Source organism: Hypanus sabinus, chromosome 8 (assembly GCF_030144855.1).
Source record: "Hypanus sabinus isolate sHypSab1 chromosome 8, sHypSab1.hap1, whole genome shotgun sequence".
Taxonomy (NCBI): Eukaryota; Metazoa; Chordata; class Chondrichthyes; order Myliobatiformes; family Dasyatidae; genus Hypanus; species Hypanus sabinus.
In genome coordinates, this window is record NC_082713.1 from 13,412,172 (window position 1) to 13,430,010 (window position 17,839).

Genomic DNA, 17,839 nt, shown 5'->3' on the forward strand with positions numbered 1-17,839 from the left:
ACCTAATTTTTGGTTCAATTTCCCTGGAAATTAGGCAAACTTAAATTTTATCCAGGATTTAGCATTTTGTTAAATCTAAGTGGGAGAAGAGGAATGAAAATAATACTTAGACTCACAATATTTTTCATCAACTGTTCAGAATCTGTGTCCATACAGTCGGTTTCCTCCGTATGTATCTGGTTATTTTCGTAACTGAATGTGTTTATGTGTTTAAAGTGACAGACTGTCTAGGAATTGGAACTCAGTCTTCAAGTTCAAGGTTATTGTCATTCAACCATACACAAGCATACAGTTAAATGAAGCATCATTCCTCTGAGGCCAAGGTATAAAGCACGATACATACGGTCACACACGGCACAGATGGTTATGATCCAGCACACACAGACACAAAATAACAACCAGCTCAAGTCCCTGAGTGACACAGCCTGAAGATTTGACTGGTTGACATAAAGTGTGAGTGTGACGTTCATGTTTCTGTAAGACAGTGTAATGGTACTGACACTATTACAGTGAAACAAACCATAGTGTAAGTATGTGAAACAGCAGCAATAAAAGATGAAAAGTGATCAGTGCAGGATGAGAGTGTGTCTGTGAGCTGGGGAGTGGTGGTGGTGTTGGGGATAGGAAGGGTGACAGGTTCTAGATGAACGCTGGGTTGGTAGCAGGGTGTTAGCAGTCTAAACGCAAAATTACAAACGTTGATGCTGTGGATCAAAGAATACGTACAGAACGCTGGAAGAACTCAGCAGGTCAGGCAGCATCCGTGAGAAAAGAGTAGCCAACGTTTCGGGCCGAGATCCTTCATCAGGAATGGGGCCAGTGTTTCTCACGGATGCTGCCTGACCTGCTGAGTTCTTCCAGCATTATGTAAGTATTCTCTGTTAGCAGTCTAACTGTCTAATCTTATTTCAGGAGCTAAACAAATGTTGTTAGCCATAACGTCCCCCCCAAAAATAATCACTCTTTGGTAAACTTCACTCTTTAAGATTATCAGATTGGTTTTCTACTTGTGATATAAAGAATAAAATATAATCAATGTTGTATCCACAGCAGCTGCTTCTACAGATTGTAGCTGCCACTTCCTGGCTGTAGAAACCATGGGGAATGGGTCATGAACTTAAAGAGCTCTTTCTTTGAGGGTCACTGGAGGTTGCCATGGAGGTGAGGTACATGCAGCCAAGTAACTCATGGAACTAGAACCTGGAAATGGTTTATTATTGTCACATGTACCAAGATACAGTGAAAACTTCGTCTTGCATATTGTTAATACAGATCAATTCATCACACAGTACATTGTGCATCACATAGCGCAAGATAACACAATAACAGAACACAGAATACAATGCAATGGCTGCAGAGAAAGTGAGGCGTCCCTGGTATGTGTGGTGGAATGGAGGGAGGGTGAATATTGGTGGGAGTGTGGGTAGAATAATAAAAGGAATTAATGTTGGATTAGTGTAAATGGGTGGTGGATGGGCTCAGCATAAGCTAGCTGGACCTCCTTGCTGTATGTTTCATGGCTCTGTGTGGAGAAGGTTCTCCACACTAGTTCCAAAATGAGCAGGTCAACATGCACTGATCCAGCAGGCAGAACAATGGGAATTCTTGTATAGTTCCATTGCTGGCTCAGTAAGATCAGTAATTCTAAGCCAGGGTCCTTTCATGACTGCCATCAAACATACTGAGATGTGGCATGGTAACATAGTGATTAGCATAACACCAATACAGCACCAGCAGTCCAGCTTTAATTCTGCCACTGTCTCTCAGGAGTTTATAAGTTCCCCTGTGACCATGTTAGTTTCTCTGGTCTCCTCCCACATTGTAGAGATGTACGCATTAGATTAAATGGTCACATGGGTGTGATAGGGTGGCACAGGTTCGTTAGGCCAGAAAGGGCCTGATATCGTGCGGTAACTGCAAATTAAAACTTAAATAAATAACGAGAAAAAGCTGGGAGAATTCAGATCTCATTGTAAGCCTTCAGTTGTGGTTAATGCTAGGGAACATAGTTAATCATGATCATGCCTCGTAAATTGATCAGGATGGTGTTTGGTGTGTTGCCCTTCATTAGTTAAGAGAATGAGTTCAAGAGGCATGAAGTAATGGTGAAGCTGTACAAAACCCTGGGGTTAGACCACACTTGCGAAATTGTATTCGGGTTGCCTCATTATAGGACGGATGTGGAAAAATCTTAGGCACATCTTTATATCTAGACTTTTGCACGATTCTATATTTGTCAACGTGGAGCAGAGAGTGGGTTTGTAACTCTGGTAGGAGCAAAGGATGGCGAGGGTGGAGTGCTGCAAGAGGGGTGTGGGACAGGTGGCAAAGAAGGAGTGCCAGGGGCAAGGGGTGAGGCAGGTGTAGGCACACCCAGCCCTGAGACACCAGGCAAGGTCATTTGATTCCAAGCATGTTTTACGAGGATAAGTAAAACGAGCTGGGGCTTTTCTCTTTGGAATGAAGATAAAGGATGAGAGGCTACTTGATAGGGGTGTACAAGATGATAAGAGGCACAGATGGAGTGGACTTTTTTTTCCCAGGGTTGAAATGGCTCATACGAGAGGGCATAATTTTAAGGAATTTCTAGCAAAGTAAGGAGGATGTTTTTAACTCAGAGAGTGGTGAGTGCCTGGGAAGCCCCACGAGGGATAGTAGTGGAGTCATATACAGTAGGGACACTTAGATCGGCACAGGGATGATGGAAAACTGGAGGTCAATGGAAGTGGGAAGTGATTGACCTCGGAGTAAGTCAAGGGGCGAGCATAGCATCGTGACCTGAAAGGCCTGTACTGTGCTGTACTATGTTTTATATTCTTTATATTATGATGTTTAAAATATTTATAAACTAACATAATATTACAATCCCTTAGAAAGAAAAATCTGGTGGTTCGGAAGATAAAGGGAAAGATGAAAGGAATCAGTTTGGAGCTACTGTAAGTCAGCTAGCAAATGAATGTCAACAGGAAAATGGTACGTCCTTTACAACTTCAGTACAAATATCCAATGAAACAATAGACAGACTGGAAATAACTGATTAAAGAGAAATAAGCTATCAATATGCTCTGATAGGCCAATGCTCCCACGTAGTAGTTAGGGTTGGTCAATGAAAGACCCATTTAAATTCCTTGTTCCTCTCCAAAGGAGGGAAGTCACAAGGAGTTGGTGAGCAGTCCAGAGAACATTTCTCTCATTGTTTGTTCTGGGATCTTTCTCTGCATGAAAGAGCTGCACAGCAGTAATCCCCACCCCCACCCCCAGTTCATTTACCCTGTTTATTCTTTTCTTTGGATGCAGCTCTTGCAGGCAAAGCCAACATCCATTTTCCAAAGCATAGTAGGAAAGAAACAGAAATATAGGAGAAAAGACGAAGTCCTATCTCTCACTCAATGATGACGAGCCATTCCAAAAGCCAATCAAATCCTCTGTGAAACTGTCTTAAAGTTGATTTGGCTGATTATGGAATGACAGAATCATAGAGATCATTGTCCACGCCACCAACGAGCGAGATAAACACCAATTCTATCACTTTGTAAAGAAGAATCCGTCAAGTTTACTGTACATCAGGCATTTTCTGGTACTTTGTGTTCTCACTGCCCTTTCAGGCAAAGTTCCAGATCCCCAAGCCTTTAGATGGAGAAAAAAGTCAACTCTCTCCAATTCTGTTATCTTAAAACCCTTGTTTCCTAGTTATCAGCCTCTCCACTAAGGGATACAACACTTTCCCGTTTTTTTTCATAAGTTTATTCACTAACAAAAGCACTATATAATAATCAAACCATCATAACTATCTACTGTTTCAAATTAAAATGTGATTATTATTATCTGCAGTGCACTATAGCCATGAGAGGCCCACTGTTGTGGAGGGAATGTTTCCTATAGTGGGGAAGTCTAGGACCTGAGCAGAGGGCACAGCCTGAGAATACAAGATATCTCTTTAGAACAGAGATGAGGAGGAACCTCTTTAGCCAAAGGGTGGTAAATCTGTGGAATTAATTGCCACCGATGGCTCCGGAGACCGGGTCACTGGGTGTATTTAAAGCAGAGGTTAATAGATTCTTGATTAGCCAGGGTGTCAAAGTTTACGGGGAGGTAGGAGAATGGGGTTGAAATGGAAAGTAAATCAGCTGTAATGGAATGGGAGAGAAAAATCAATAGGCTGAATGACCAAAGTATGCTTCTTTGTCTGATGGTCTTATGGTCTAAATCTCCTCTCAGCCTCTTGCGCCTTAGAAAGATCAACCTAGCCTGGCCACACTGTGGTGAACTACATATATCTGTCTGGACGCGCCCCTCTGCAGACTGCTCCTGTGGCTCCTCCCACAGACCCCTGTATAAAGGCGATTGGGGCACTGCTCCTCCCTCAGTCTCCAGGATGTTGTGTGGTGATCTCTTGCTGCTGACTGCTCTCTTCCAGCTAATAAAAGCCTATCTTGACTCACGTCTCTGAGAGTTATTAATGGTGCATCACACACTTTCTTCATGATGAAACCTTTTCATCCTTGTAAATCTCTACACCCATTCTATAGTATGACAAATGAAACTGTGCATTTTGCTTTAGCTGTGGTCTAAATAAACTTTGCCCTGTGCTAACATGATTTTCCTGCTCTTGTACATTTTAGTTTTTCTGAACACTTTTTAAGCACCTTATCTGCTTGTCCTGTGTGAATGTCTACCCCAAGGCCCTTTGTTTTTATTATATTCTAAACATTTCCTGCAATCCCTTGCGTTGTTTAAATTCCCATAATAAATTAGCTAAAACTTCATTATTCAGAATAGATGAATAAACTGCTATGTGGAACAGTTGAATCAATCCTGCACTATATTTCTTCCTGTGTCTGGATAGAATGTACCTACTGTGAGCATCTTAACTAGACTACAACAAACTGCATAGTATCTCTAAATATCCCCTTGAAATACTGTTATATCCTCAATAATAAAACTTAAAAACTTTAGAGCAAGTATCTCTTCTATAGCATCATAGGGCTATTAAAACAAAACTTCATGACCTCTAAAAATCTCTTCCCCCAAGCAGTTAATCTGATTGACCATTCTGGGTACCCACAACCCTCACCCCCTCTGTCTATTACTCCTGTCACGGCATTGCACTGTAAACAGTAAACCATGCTTTATAATGCTGTTTACATTGTAAGTGCACGGTGGCATCTTTTGTATTTCTGCACATTTTATTCATACTTTAACCTCTAACTTTATTTTGTTAATTTTTAAAAATTCTTTGTATTTGTTGAACGATTTTTCTTGTATGTTGCAGCCTGACCAGCACACTGCAGCAAATTTCTAATACATGTAAATGTATCAAGTGAATACAGTTGATCCTCCTTGTTGCAGATGTTGTTTCCCACTGTTGATACTGTCATTAGTGTAGCATCTCACAAAAGGTTACACATGTAACTGCATACCAAAAGAAATATTTAATGTTTGTTAAAAGGATGAAGTACAAAGTTCTGGCCACCTACCTACAGGAAAGAAGTTAATAACCATGTAACCATATAACAATTACAGCACAGAAACAGGCCATCTCGGCCCTTCTAGTCCGTGCTGAACGCTTACTCTCACCTAGTCCCACTGACTTGCATTCAGCCCATAACCCTCCATTTTCCTGTCCATATAACTATCCAGTATTTTTTTTTACAATTGATGGTGAGGATGTGGATGTGGTGAGGACCTACAAGTAATAAGATTGAAAGAATGCAGAAACAATTTACAAGGATGGTGCCATGACTTGAGGACCTGAGTTATAGGGAAAGGCTGAAAAAGTAAGGACTTTATTCCCTGGAGCATAGGAGAATGAGGGGAGATTTGCTAGATGTATACCAAATTATGTGTATTGATAGATAGACAGACAGGCAGATACTTTATTGATCTCCAAGGAAATTCCAATGTCACAGCAACATTTCAGGTTTCCCCCACTATCTGAAATTAGAGCATTCCTATGAAACCGTTTGTAAGCCAAAATGCCGTAAAGCGAAGAAGTAATTACCATTTATTTATATGGGAAAAATTTTTGTGTGTTCCCAGACCCAAAAAAAACCTACCAACTCATACCAAATAACACATAAAACCTGAAATAACACGAACATATAGTAAAAGCAGGAATGATATGATAAATATACAGCCTATATAAAGTAGAAATATTGCATGTACAGTGTAGTTTCACTTATCAGAATCGGGAAGACAGCGAGCCAAACTCGATTTGGAGGAAAAAATTGGCACATACACGCATGCGCATTCACACACAACTACCCGCACAAGGCTTCATAGTCATGGTCATCGTTCTCAGAGTAAATACATTTATAAAGTGGGCGTCTTTTTTTCGTAAAAGCAAAAATCCTCTTTGTTTAGCGAAAACAGGTATTAATGTAGGTCTTTCATAACAGCGAGCTGTCATTAAGCGAATGTTCGAAAAATAGGGGCCACCTGTACAAGTGCACAGATATACAAATGTTAGGAGAGAAGTAAGAAAGGGTAAGAAATAAATTACCACAAACAGTCTAGCAGGAGAGGGTTCATCACTTCCCCGCTATAGGTTATCACACTGATGGCCGAGGGAAATAATTACCTCATATAGTGCTCCTTGAAGAAGTGCAGTTGTCTTAGTCTATTACTAAAAGTGCCCCTCTGTTCAGCCAAGGTGGCATGCAGAGGGAAAGAAACGTTGTCCAGAATTGCCTGGATTCTCTCCGTTTATTGAGCCTGTTGGCATCACCCGTATTGATACTGATGCCCCAGCACACCACCATATAGAAGATTGTACTGGCAACAACAGACTGGGAGAACATGTGAACGAGAAGCCTGCATTCTCCAAGGGACTCAGTCTCCTCAGGAAGTAGAGGCATCTCTGGCCCTTCTTGTACTCAGCCTCTGTGTTGGTGCTCCACTCAAGTCTGTCATCCAGGTGCACCCCTAGGTACCTGTAGGTCCTCACCGCATCCATGTGCTCACCATCAATAGTAACAGGAAGCATTGCAGGCTTAGTCTTCCTAAAAGTCTTTTACCATCTCCCTTGTCTTACTGATACTGAGCAGCAGATGATTCAGCTTGCACCATTTGACATAGTCCTCCACTGAGGCCTTGCATTCATCCTCCCATCCTCCCTTTATACACCCACCTATTGCTGAGTCATCAGAGAATTTCTGAGGATGACATGACTCAGTGTTGTATCTAAAGTCCGAGGTATACAGGGTGAACAGGGAGGGAGCCAATACAGTCCCCTTTGGGGCCTCAGTGCTGCTTATAGCCATGTCAGACACACAGCTCTGAAGCCACACAAACTGTGGTCTGCCAGTCAGGTGGGATAAATGCAAGCAGTTTTCTTCCACTAAGGTTCAGTAAGACTGCAACTAGAGGTCATGGGTTAAGGGTGAAAGGTAAAATGTTTAAGGGGAACATGAGGGGGAAATTCTTCTCTCAAAAAGGTACTCAGAGTGTGGAACAAGCTGCCGGTGGAAGTGGTGGATGCTGGTCTGATTTCAATATTTAAAAGAAATCTGGATAGGTACATGGATGGGAGGGGTATGGAGGGCTACGGTGCAGGTGCAGATTGATAGGACTAGACAGATTATTTGTGCAGGACAGACTATATGGGCTGAAGGGCTATTTTCTTTGCTATAGAGTTCTATAATTCTAAAACTAGCATTGCAATTAAAGCCACATAGGAGCAATAAAACTGACTATTAGACAAGTCTGAGATTTGAAGTTTAATGTTGCTCATCATTTTGACTATTGTAGAATGATATTAAATTATACATCTCCTCTGGTTTTCCCTATGTAACAGATCCATTGGTGGATGGTGACATTGATGTTCATTTTAATAAAATGCCTTGTCCAAAGATTCCTGAAGCGAATAATGAGGAATGTGCAGAAAAAGTTCCAGACGTTTCCAGAGCACTTGCCACCTCTGTTCGTCGCACTGCAGAGCCTGAAGATGCATCCGATGGTGAATTCACCAATCTGAGTACAGATACATCGCCGACCACTACAAATCAAGAGGTACTTCCTTCAGAACCAGTCTTTCTTTCTGAGGGTGTGCCTGACACTGAGGAGAATCCTATTGCTGGGCAGTTGGGACAAGAAACTGTTCCGGGTCATGAAGAGGATTCCAAGTTATCTTCAACAAAAACCGTCACTGACGTAAAGACAAATGATGCGTTGCCCTCTGATACCACACCAGAGGCTGTCGCTGATTCACTGGACTGTCTTGAGAATAGAGTTCAGGAGGCAGAGAAATCCACGACTGGTGAAGATCTCTTGTTGGGGGACGTTGAGGGAGATTTGGTTTCCCCAAGTGCAGTCACAACTCCATCTTTGAAATGCAACCTGGCTGCCCAGCTTCAGGAAGAAGGACAAGGGGAAACAATTTTAAATGTATTGAGTGCACCAGAACATAGTTTGATATCTGAACAAGCAAAGGGAGTGACACCTAATGAGAAGTTGGGTTCATGTAAAGGGTACCAGGAAGGTGTGGAAAGTAGCCTGACAGATCAGTCAGTCATGGAAGGGACAGATGTTGAGAGCTTATTGAATCACAGACCGGAACATGTTCCAAAGCCATGCAATGATTTGACAGACAGTGTTGGCATTCTATCTGAAGATTTAGTAAAGCAATCTGAGCGATCTACTTCAGAATTCACCCACAGTCAGGCACAGCCTGAGCTTTCAGTTGCAGATGAGCTGTCACAGGAACATCTCAAGCCTAGTAATCAAGGCTCTATCAAGTTCTCAATCGCATCTGCTTGGCAGAGATCCATAATGGATACCAGGAGAAGGAATGTGGATGGGAATCTTCAGACAGTGCCAAAATCGGGGTGTTGTGAAGATAGATCAGAAGACAGTGCCAAACAAGAATCAACTGGTCAACAGATTCTTAATCTGCCATTGGAAGTGAAAGCTGATGAAAAAGAACAAGCATCTATGGGCAACAATCTCCAAGATATAGAACGACAAGCAGAAACTGAACAGGATACCAAGGGAAGTCCATTTGGTGTCAGGCTGAGAAGAACTTCACCTCTTTACAAATATTCGACAGAAGGTAGCGTTGAACATGCGGCAGAGAGAAAAGACCCCGCAGGAGAGACATTGCAGTTAGCAACACAAACCCCAGCACTCCAGAAAGGAGATAGCACCACAGGTGGGCAAGCAGGGGCTTCTTTGTCAACTGGGACTGAAAAAGACATTGGTAAAAATGCAGCCAAATCACTGCCAGAGGATCTGAGGGCTCAGTGTCCAATGCCTGGGATACGTGATTCACTGGAGACCTTGACAGAAACTGCTATGCAAGAAAAGCGTCATGTTTCTCGAGGAAGTAATGAGAGAAAGAATAGTGAAACCTACCTGGAATTCGGTAAAACATCAGGTGTGGAATTTTAGTTTACTTTGGCCCATGACTTGATCTATATTTCCATCAGCAGTTAACAATGATGTTGAGATGTGGTGATGGAGACTATTTCACACCATTACTAATGGTAGTAGACAACATTGTGGTAACATGATACAGTTTCTCTAAGGTTTTACCAACATTATTTTCTATTGTATAACTGTATATGCTCTGTTTATGAATCCTCCCCCTCCTCTTCATTTAACACTGCTATCTACCCCTGCTCCTTGAAGTGTTTAACTAACTTACGCTTGAATACTTTCAGACTTGGAATACGGATCAGGTTTTTATCACTGACTTGTCGTGAAATTTGTTCCTTTGTGAGGGCAGAATGTAATGCATAAAAGATATACATTATATAACCATATAACAATTACAATTATGAGAAATATATAACAATTATATAACAAACCATATAACAATTACAAATATGAGAAATATATTAAAAAATAAAATAGTGAGGTAGTGTACACAGTTTCATCGTCCATTCAGAAATCCGATGGTGGAGGGGAAGGAGCAGTTGCTAAAATGTTGAGTATGCATCCTCAGGCTCCTTGATGGCAGCAATGAGAAAAGGGTATGTCCTGGGTGGTGGGGGTCCTCATTGATGGATGTCACCTCTCAGAGGCACCATCATTAAGGACCCCTTAACACTCTCCACTTTAGCTATTCAATTTGGGATGGAGTTCCATATTCTGACCACCCTCTCGATAAAGAAACTTCCCATTATTAATACCTCTCATATTTTTATGATCTCCATCTTTGGTGTTCTTACGTTATTCAACCACTTCAAGGCTGTCTTCCTCAGCCAGAAATTCCTTGCCACAGACACCTGTGGAGGCCAAGTCACTTGGCATATTTAAAGTGGAGGTTGTTAGGTTCTTCGTTAGGAAGGACATCAAAGATTACAGGAAAAAGGAAGGAAAATGGGGCTGAGAGGGATACTAAATCAGCCATGATAGAATGCTGGAGCAGACCCAATGGGACAAATGGCCTGTTTCAGTTCCTATGTTTTATGGTCTTATAGCCTCACCTTTGGAGACAATTGATACTTAAACAATTATTTTAACATAAAATTATTATATATGCTCCTGCAGTAACTTACAGCTATTAATTGTGCATTGCCTTCTCGAAGTTACCTTCAAGTGCCCCTGTAAGTAAAAGGAATATTTTACATAACCTGGTGGAGCTAAGCAGATGATCAGATCGGTACTTGTTTCCTTTCACTGGAAAGTGTGTTTTATTTCCCAAATCTATTACACAGAGAGGAACTCTACTCCAGCCAAACCCGAACCAGCAGACAGTCCAAGAGTCAACTCTTCAGAGCCAGCCTGGGTCTCTTTAGCAAGACAGAAACAGAAAGGCTTTCAAGACCAGTATGCAGGAATGCAGGAAAAAGCCCGGCTTCTGGGGGAACAATCCCTGATTCAAACAGACACTGAAACGGTAACATTTATCAAATAATATTCATATTAAAAACTTAATTGCAAACTCTTACCTCTTCTCATCTGCCCATCACCTCCCTCTGATGCTCCTCCTTCTTCCACTCTCCTCTCCTGTCAGATTCCTTCTTCTTCAGTACTTTCCCACTTCCACCAATCACATCCCAGGTTCTCACTTCATCCACCCTTTCCCACCCACCCACCCACCTTTCCCACTCATCTTTTCTCAGCTTGTACTCTTTCCTCTCCCCACACCTTCTTATTCTGGCTTCTGTCTCCTTTCTTCCCAACCCTGAGAAAGGGTCTCAGACCAAAACCTTGACTGTTTATTCATTTCCATAGATGCTGCCTACCCTGCCGAGTTTCTCCACCATATTGTGTGTGTAGCTTTGATTTCCAGCATCTGCAGAATCTCTTCAGATTCCGATTCAGTTTATTGTAATTTAGAAACCACAAATGCAATGCAGTTAAAAAATGAGACAATGTACCTCCAGAATGATATCACAAAAGCACATGACTACACCAGAAAATCCACGTATCGTTTGGCAATCCCCAATCCAGAGTCTGGAGAGACTGCTGCGTAATAATATCGCGTTACCGCCTTAGTGTGTTCCCCGGAAAGGAGCTCCAAAACCACCAGACAAAACAAGACCAAAAACTAAAGCTACAAGACCAGCACAAAACCACATAGTTACAACATACAGTTACAACAGTGCAAACAATAGCATAATTGATAAAAAGCAGACTATGGGCACAGTAAAAATAGTCCAAAGATGTTAAAAGACTATAAGTTGTTGTGTTTGTAATTGAGAAAATTACTTGAAAGCCAAATCCATGCCTTTAACAGTTAGCAAACTGAATGATGTAACTCAATTAATGTGTTATGAGTCAATTAACTATAATTTCTTTTCCCTATAAGGAAGTGACAAAGCACCTCATGAAAAAGATTGCAGATAAGGAGCCTCCCTCTGGCATACAGAGCAAGGAAATGAAAACAAATGTGAAGGAGGACTACCTATCCAGAATAACCACTCAAGGTATGGTACAGCACAGTAGCATAGTGGTTAGTGCAATTGCTTTACAGCACCAGCCTGCAGGATCAGGGTGCAGTTTCTGCTGCTGTCTGAAAAGAATTTGTACATTCTCTTCATGACCAAAAGGGTTTCCTCCAAGTACTCCCGTTTCCTCCCACACTCTTCCCAGGGAGTCTTACTTCAGTGGTTGGTAAGTTAATGGAGAAGATCCTGAGAGGCAGGATTTCTGAACATTTGGAGAGGCATAATGTGATTAGGAATAGACAGTATGGCTTTGTTAAAGGCAGGATGTGCCTTACAAGCCTGATTGAATTTTTTGAGATTGTGACAAAACACATTGATGAAAGTAGAGCTGTAGATGTAGTGTATATGGATTTCAGCAAGGCATTTGATAAGGTATCCCTTCATGCAAGGCTTATTGAGAAAGTAAGGAGGCATGAAATCCAAGGGGACATTGCTTTGTGAATCCAGAACTGGCTTGCCCATAGAAAGCAAAGAGTAGTTGTGGATGGGTCATATTCTACATGGAGGCCGGTGACCAGTTGTGTGCCTCAGGGATCTGTTCTGGGACTCATACTCTTTGAGATTTTTATAAATGACCTGGATGAGGAAGTGGAGGGATGGGTTAGTAAATTTGCTGATGACACAAAGGTTGGGGGTGTTGTGGATAGTATGGAGGGCTATAAGAGGTTACAGTGGGACATTGATAGGATGCAAAACTGGGCTGAGAAGTGGCAGATGGAGTTTTGCCCAGATAAGTGTGAGCTGGTTCATTTTGGTAGGTCAAATATGATGACAGAATATAGCATTAATGGTAAGACTCTTGGCAGTGTGGAGGGTCAGAGGGATCTTCGGGTTCAAGTCCATAGGACACTCAAAGGTTGACTCTGTGGTTAAGAAGGCATACGGTGCATTGGCCTTCATCAATCGTGGGATTGAGTTTAAGAGCCAAGAGGTAACTTTGCAGCGATTTGGGACCCTGGTCGGACCCCACTTGGAGTACTGTGCTCAATTCTGGTTGCCTCACTACAGGAAGGATGTGGAAACCATAGAAAGGGTGCAGAGGAGATTGGCATGGATGTTGCCTGTATTGGGGAGCAGGCCTTATGAGAATCAGTTGAGTGAACTTGGCCTTTTCTCCTTGGAGCGACGGAGGATGAGAAGTGACCTGGTAGAGGTGTCAAGATAATGAGAGGCATTGATCATGTGGACAGTCAGAGGCTTTTTCCCAGGGCTGAAATGGCTAGCACAAGAGGGCATAGTTTTAAGGTGCTTGGAAGTAGGCACAGAGGAGATGTCAGGGGTATTTTTTTTTATATATAGAGAGTGGTGAGTGCGTGGAATGGGCTGCCAGCGGCGGTGGTGAAGGCAGAAACGATAGGGTCTTTAAGAGACTTCTGGATGGCTGCATGGAGCTTAGAAATATAGGTTATGGGTAAAGCCTAGGTAGTTCTAAGGTAGAAACATGTTTGGCACAGCGTTGTGGGCCGAAGGGCCTGTATGTGCTGTATGTTTTCTATGTTTCTATTCCAAAGCCAGCATAGAAAACCTACAGCACAATACAGGCCCTTCGGCCCACAAAGCTGTGCTGAACATGTCCTTACTTTAGAAATTACCTATGGTTACCCATAGCCCTCTATTTTTCTAAGCTCCATGTACCTGTCCAGGAGTCTCTTAAAAGATTCTATCGTATCCACCTCCACCACCATCGCCGGCAACCCATTCCATGCACTCACCACTCTCTGCATACAAAACTTACCCCTGACATCTCCTCTGTACCTTCTTCCAAGCACCATAAAACTATGCCCTCTCGTGCTAGCCATTTCAGCCCTGGGAAAAAGCCTCTGACTATCCACACGATCAGTGCTTCTCATCATCTTATCACCTCCATAAGGTCACTTCTCATCCTCCATTGCTCCAAGGAAAAAAGCCCAAGTTCACTCAATCTATTCTCATAAGGCATGCTCCCCAATCAAAGCAACATCCTTGTAAATCTCCTCTGCTCCCTTTCTATGGTTTCCACATCCTTCCTGTAGTGATGTGACCAGAACTAAGCACAGTAATCCAAGTGGGGTCTGACCAGGGTCCTATATAGCTGCAACATTAGCTCTTGGAGTTTAGGAAGTTGGGGGCATGCTAAGCCCTACACCAGGTGCCAAATAAAGCTAATCCTTTTTGATTAAAGCTGACACCAGAAGCATGGAGACATTTGGGGCTGTTCCCCTCATACCCTTGGCCTGTGTTGGTCATTGATGGAAACCATGAACGTCACTGTATGTTTTGATGTACAGGTGACAAATAAAGCTAATCCTTTTTGAATAAAGTAACAGTTACCCAGCTTATTTCAATGCAGACTTATGAAAGTTCAAGTCCAGATTCTGGGGTTTGCATTGTTGTTGAGATGATTGAGACGACTTTTTTTTTGTTCTTTCAGCAGGTTCACACCCACCACCAAAGACACAAGCCTGTGGAATGGGAATGAGGGAGAAGCGGCCAATGCCCAACACAAAGCTTGCCCCACTGGCTACAGTAGAGCCTCCATGGCTGGCCATTGCCAAGAAGAAGGCCAAGGCTTGGAGCGACATGCCACAGACTGTTCAATAAGATCTGCTTCGAAATAGGACTGCAAGACAATATTGTTCCTCAACTCGCCTCAGAGATCCATAGTGACCAGTTTGGTTGTTTATACTGAGATTGCTGGGGAATAAAGTCCAGCCAGGAAGAAATTAAAGGATACAAGAGGGTAGAAAGATATGTTGGGTAATGTTACAAAGCAGGAACCTCTTATGGACCGATCATTATATCATACTCCCCTGTATGGTAGCAGACCCCTATTTACAGGAATACGAGTTACAGGAAGAGGCAAAAACCAAAAGACACAAGTTCAAATCCCACCACGAATGGAGGGGAACTTTAGTAAATGATTCATTGCATAGATTCTCAACTTCGAGTGGTGGACGTGAAAGCATTCAATTGTTGTGAAATCCCAGTGCTGATGGCCTTTGAGGTGGCCTGATCTGCTTGTCAAATATTTACGCCTCTAGACCCACTGCAGGATGTGGGATCTAAGGATGGCATTCTGAAATGAAAGTGATGTCAAGGGTAAATAGGGATGTGCAATAATGTGCTGTCCTTGTAACTATATAAATTAATAAATAAGGTGTTCAGGGCTGTTAGTATCAATAGAACTAAGTTTTGGCAGGATATTGAACAGGTGGCTCATTTCAATTCCAAAGTGTGTTTTTTCTGTTCTGTGTTTTATATGTACTTGCAATGATCTGTTTTAAATACCTTAATGCCTCTGCTAAAGTAACAGCAGGGAAATGAAATATTTACTAATATCGCCAACAATAGTGTCTTCGCTAATAACTTTCGTTGTCAGTTTTTATATCTAAGCAGTTTCTAGCTTTGAAGTTAGTTTAAACTTCTCTGTTCAAGTGATTTAAAGGTAATTTATTGGAACGGCTGGGTAACACCACAATAAATGTTCAACAGTAAACTCAATTTGCTTCTGGAATGAATATCAGAAGAAAATAACGCATTTCCAATCACACAAGCAGCTAATGTTACTTGAATAAGGTTCAATCTATCTTTAGCTGAAACCCAGCTAAACTATTTTTAGTTGGAACCCAAAGCGTAGAACAGTACAGCACAGGAACAGGCCCTTCAGCCCACAATGCTGTGCCAAGATAATTAAATAGCTATTTAAACTAATCCCCTCTGACTGCACAATGTCTATATCCCACTCTGCACATTCACAAGAATCTCTGATGTATTTACCTACTGGCAGAATATTCCGGGCACCCACCACTCTCTCACCTTGCACATCTCCTTCCAGCTTACCTTAACTGCATGCCCTCTAGTATTAGACAACTTGACATAAGGGTAATCTGTTAACTACTCTATCTCTGACTCTCGTAACCTTATAAACCTCTATCAGGCCTCCGCCCATCTTCTGCTACTCAAGAGAAAAGAACCCAAGTTTGGCCAACCTCTCCCACAGCACATGCTCTCTAATCCAGGCAGTGTGCAGGTAAACATCTTCTGCACCTCTCCAAAACCTCAGCATCCTTCCTTTAATGGGGTGACCGGAATTGAATGCAATAATCCTAGCCAGATTTTATAAAGCTGCCACATAACTTCATGAAATTTAAACTCAGTGTCTCCACTACTAAAGGCAAGCATATGCCATATGGCTTTCTTGCTACATTGTACTTGATTGGCCATTTCTGGGGAGCTATGGACCTAGACCCAAGTTTGCTCTGTACATTAAGACCACAAGACATAGGAGCAGAAATAAGCCGTTCACCCCTTTGAGTCTGCTCTGCCATTAGAACAGGGTTGATATATTATCCTTCCCAATCCCATTCGCCTGCCTTCTCCTTTAAACCTTTAACCCCTAGAACTTAATAATCTTGGCTTTAAATGTAGGTTTAATGCAATGGACAGATCCTTCACCTCAACAACCTATGTCTATCCTAAGGCAATACTGATGAAAAGAAAACTCCCTCTTTTCAATAACTGTATTTCATTTGGCCCTTGTTTCACAGCACTGGTGAACTGGTGGGCGGAACTTGAATGGATACACATTGGCGGGACAAAGTAAATAAAGACTTGGCCGACCCCCAAATGAAGTTTTCACACTGTTGTTTCTTGTCTGAGAGATTTGCAGCAGGAATTTCCACTAGTTAAAAATCTAATCATAGTAAAAATAAACATGTTTGCTCAAGAAATCCGAAACAAGTTCCACTGCCTTAGACGCTGCCAAAACTCTTGCATCTTTTTCCACTTCAAATACTTACCCGATTTCCATTTAAATAATTATCAAATACTATTCAGCCACTCCCTTTGAAACATGCTTCAACAAAACTTTATGGAAAATCATTTGCCGAGAAATATAATCTCAGAATCAGAATCAGGTTTAATATCATTGGCGTATTTTGTGAAATTTGTTGTTTTACAGCTGCAATTCAATGCAATGCATATAATAAAACAATTAATTACAATAACTATATATAAAAAAGCAAATTAAATTAAATAAGTCATACAAAAGGAGAGGGAAAAATACTAAGGTGGTGTTCGTGGGTTCATTGTCCGTTTAGAAATCTGATGGAGGAGGGGAAAAAGCTGTTCCTAAAACATTCAAGTAGGTGTTTTTAGGCTCCTTTTCCTCCTTCTTGATAGTAGCAATGAGAAGAGGTCTTGTCCTGGATGATGGCGACCTTAATGATGGATGCCACCTTTTTGAGGCATCATATTTTGAAGATGTTCTCAATATTGAGGAGGTTTAGTGCCCATGATGGAGCTGCCTCGGTCTGCAATCCAGTCCTGTACAATGGTCCCTCCATACCAGATGGTGATGCAACCAGTTAGAATGTTTGCATTCTCCACTGTACAACTGAAGAAACTTGTGAGAGTCTTTGTTAACATACAAATTCTCCTCAAACTCTTCATGAAATATAGCCCTTACCTTCGCAATTGCATCAATATGTTGGGCCCAGGATAGATCCTCAGGGGTATTGACACCCAGGAACTTGAAACTGCTCACCCTTTCCACTGCTGATCCCTCAATGAGTGGTGTACGTTGCCTTGACTTCCTCTTGCTGAGTCCACAATCAATTCCTTGGTCTTACTGACATTGCTAGTTGTGATTTATAATTGTGACAAAAAGCTGTACTCCATCTCTAGAATTTATACTTTCAGCTACATCCTTCAACCACGTCAGGGTAGTGTATCATTATTACAGCGACATGAGTTCAATTCCCACTGTTGTCTGGAAGGAGTTCATACATTCTTCCTGTGACACTTTCAGTTTTCTCCGGGGGCCCTGGTTTCACCCCTCGTGACAAAGACATACAGGTTAATAAGTCAAAAGGTCACATTGATTTATTAGGGCTTTTTAGGACTGAAGGACTTGTTTCCCTGCTGTGTTACTAAATAAAATAAAATAATTCCATTTACAGCCTAGG

The 17,839-nt window shown here is 41.9% G+C and overlaps 1 protein-coding gene across 4 annotated transcripts in view; it reads left to right on the plus strand.

Annotated features, from left to right (window-relative positions):
- The window catches only part of zgc:66433 (uncharacterized protein LOC321250 homolog), a 138,352-nt gene extending 121,885 nt beyond the window's left edge, over nt 1–16,467 (plus strand). For 3 of the 4 annotated variants that reach the window (XM_059976705.1, XM_059976706.1, XM_059976702.1), the window contains exons 8-12: nt 2,874–2,973; nt 7,796–9,373; nt 10,659–10,840; nt 11,756–11,873; nt 14,305–16,465. In XM_059976705.1, coding sequence (XP_059832688.1) covers nt 2,874–2,973; nt 7,796–9,373; nt 10,659–10,840; nt 11,756–11,873; nt 14,305–14,474 — 2,148 coding nt within the window. In that variant the 3' untranslated portion in view covers nt 14,475–16,465. Of the gene's footprint in view, nt 1–2,873; nt 2,974–7,795; nt 9,374–10,658; nt 10,841–11,755; nt 11,874–14,304 lie in introns of all 4 variants that reach the window. The other variant, XM_059976703.1, reaches the window with a different exon arrangement.
- Nucleotides 16,468–17,839: the final 1,372 nt, after the last annotated feature.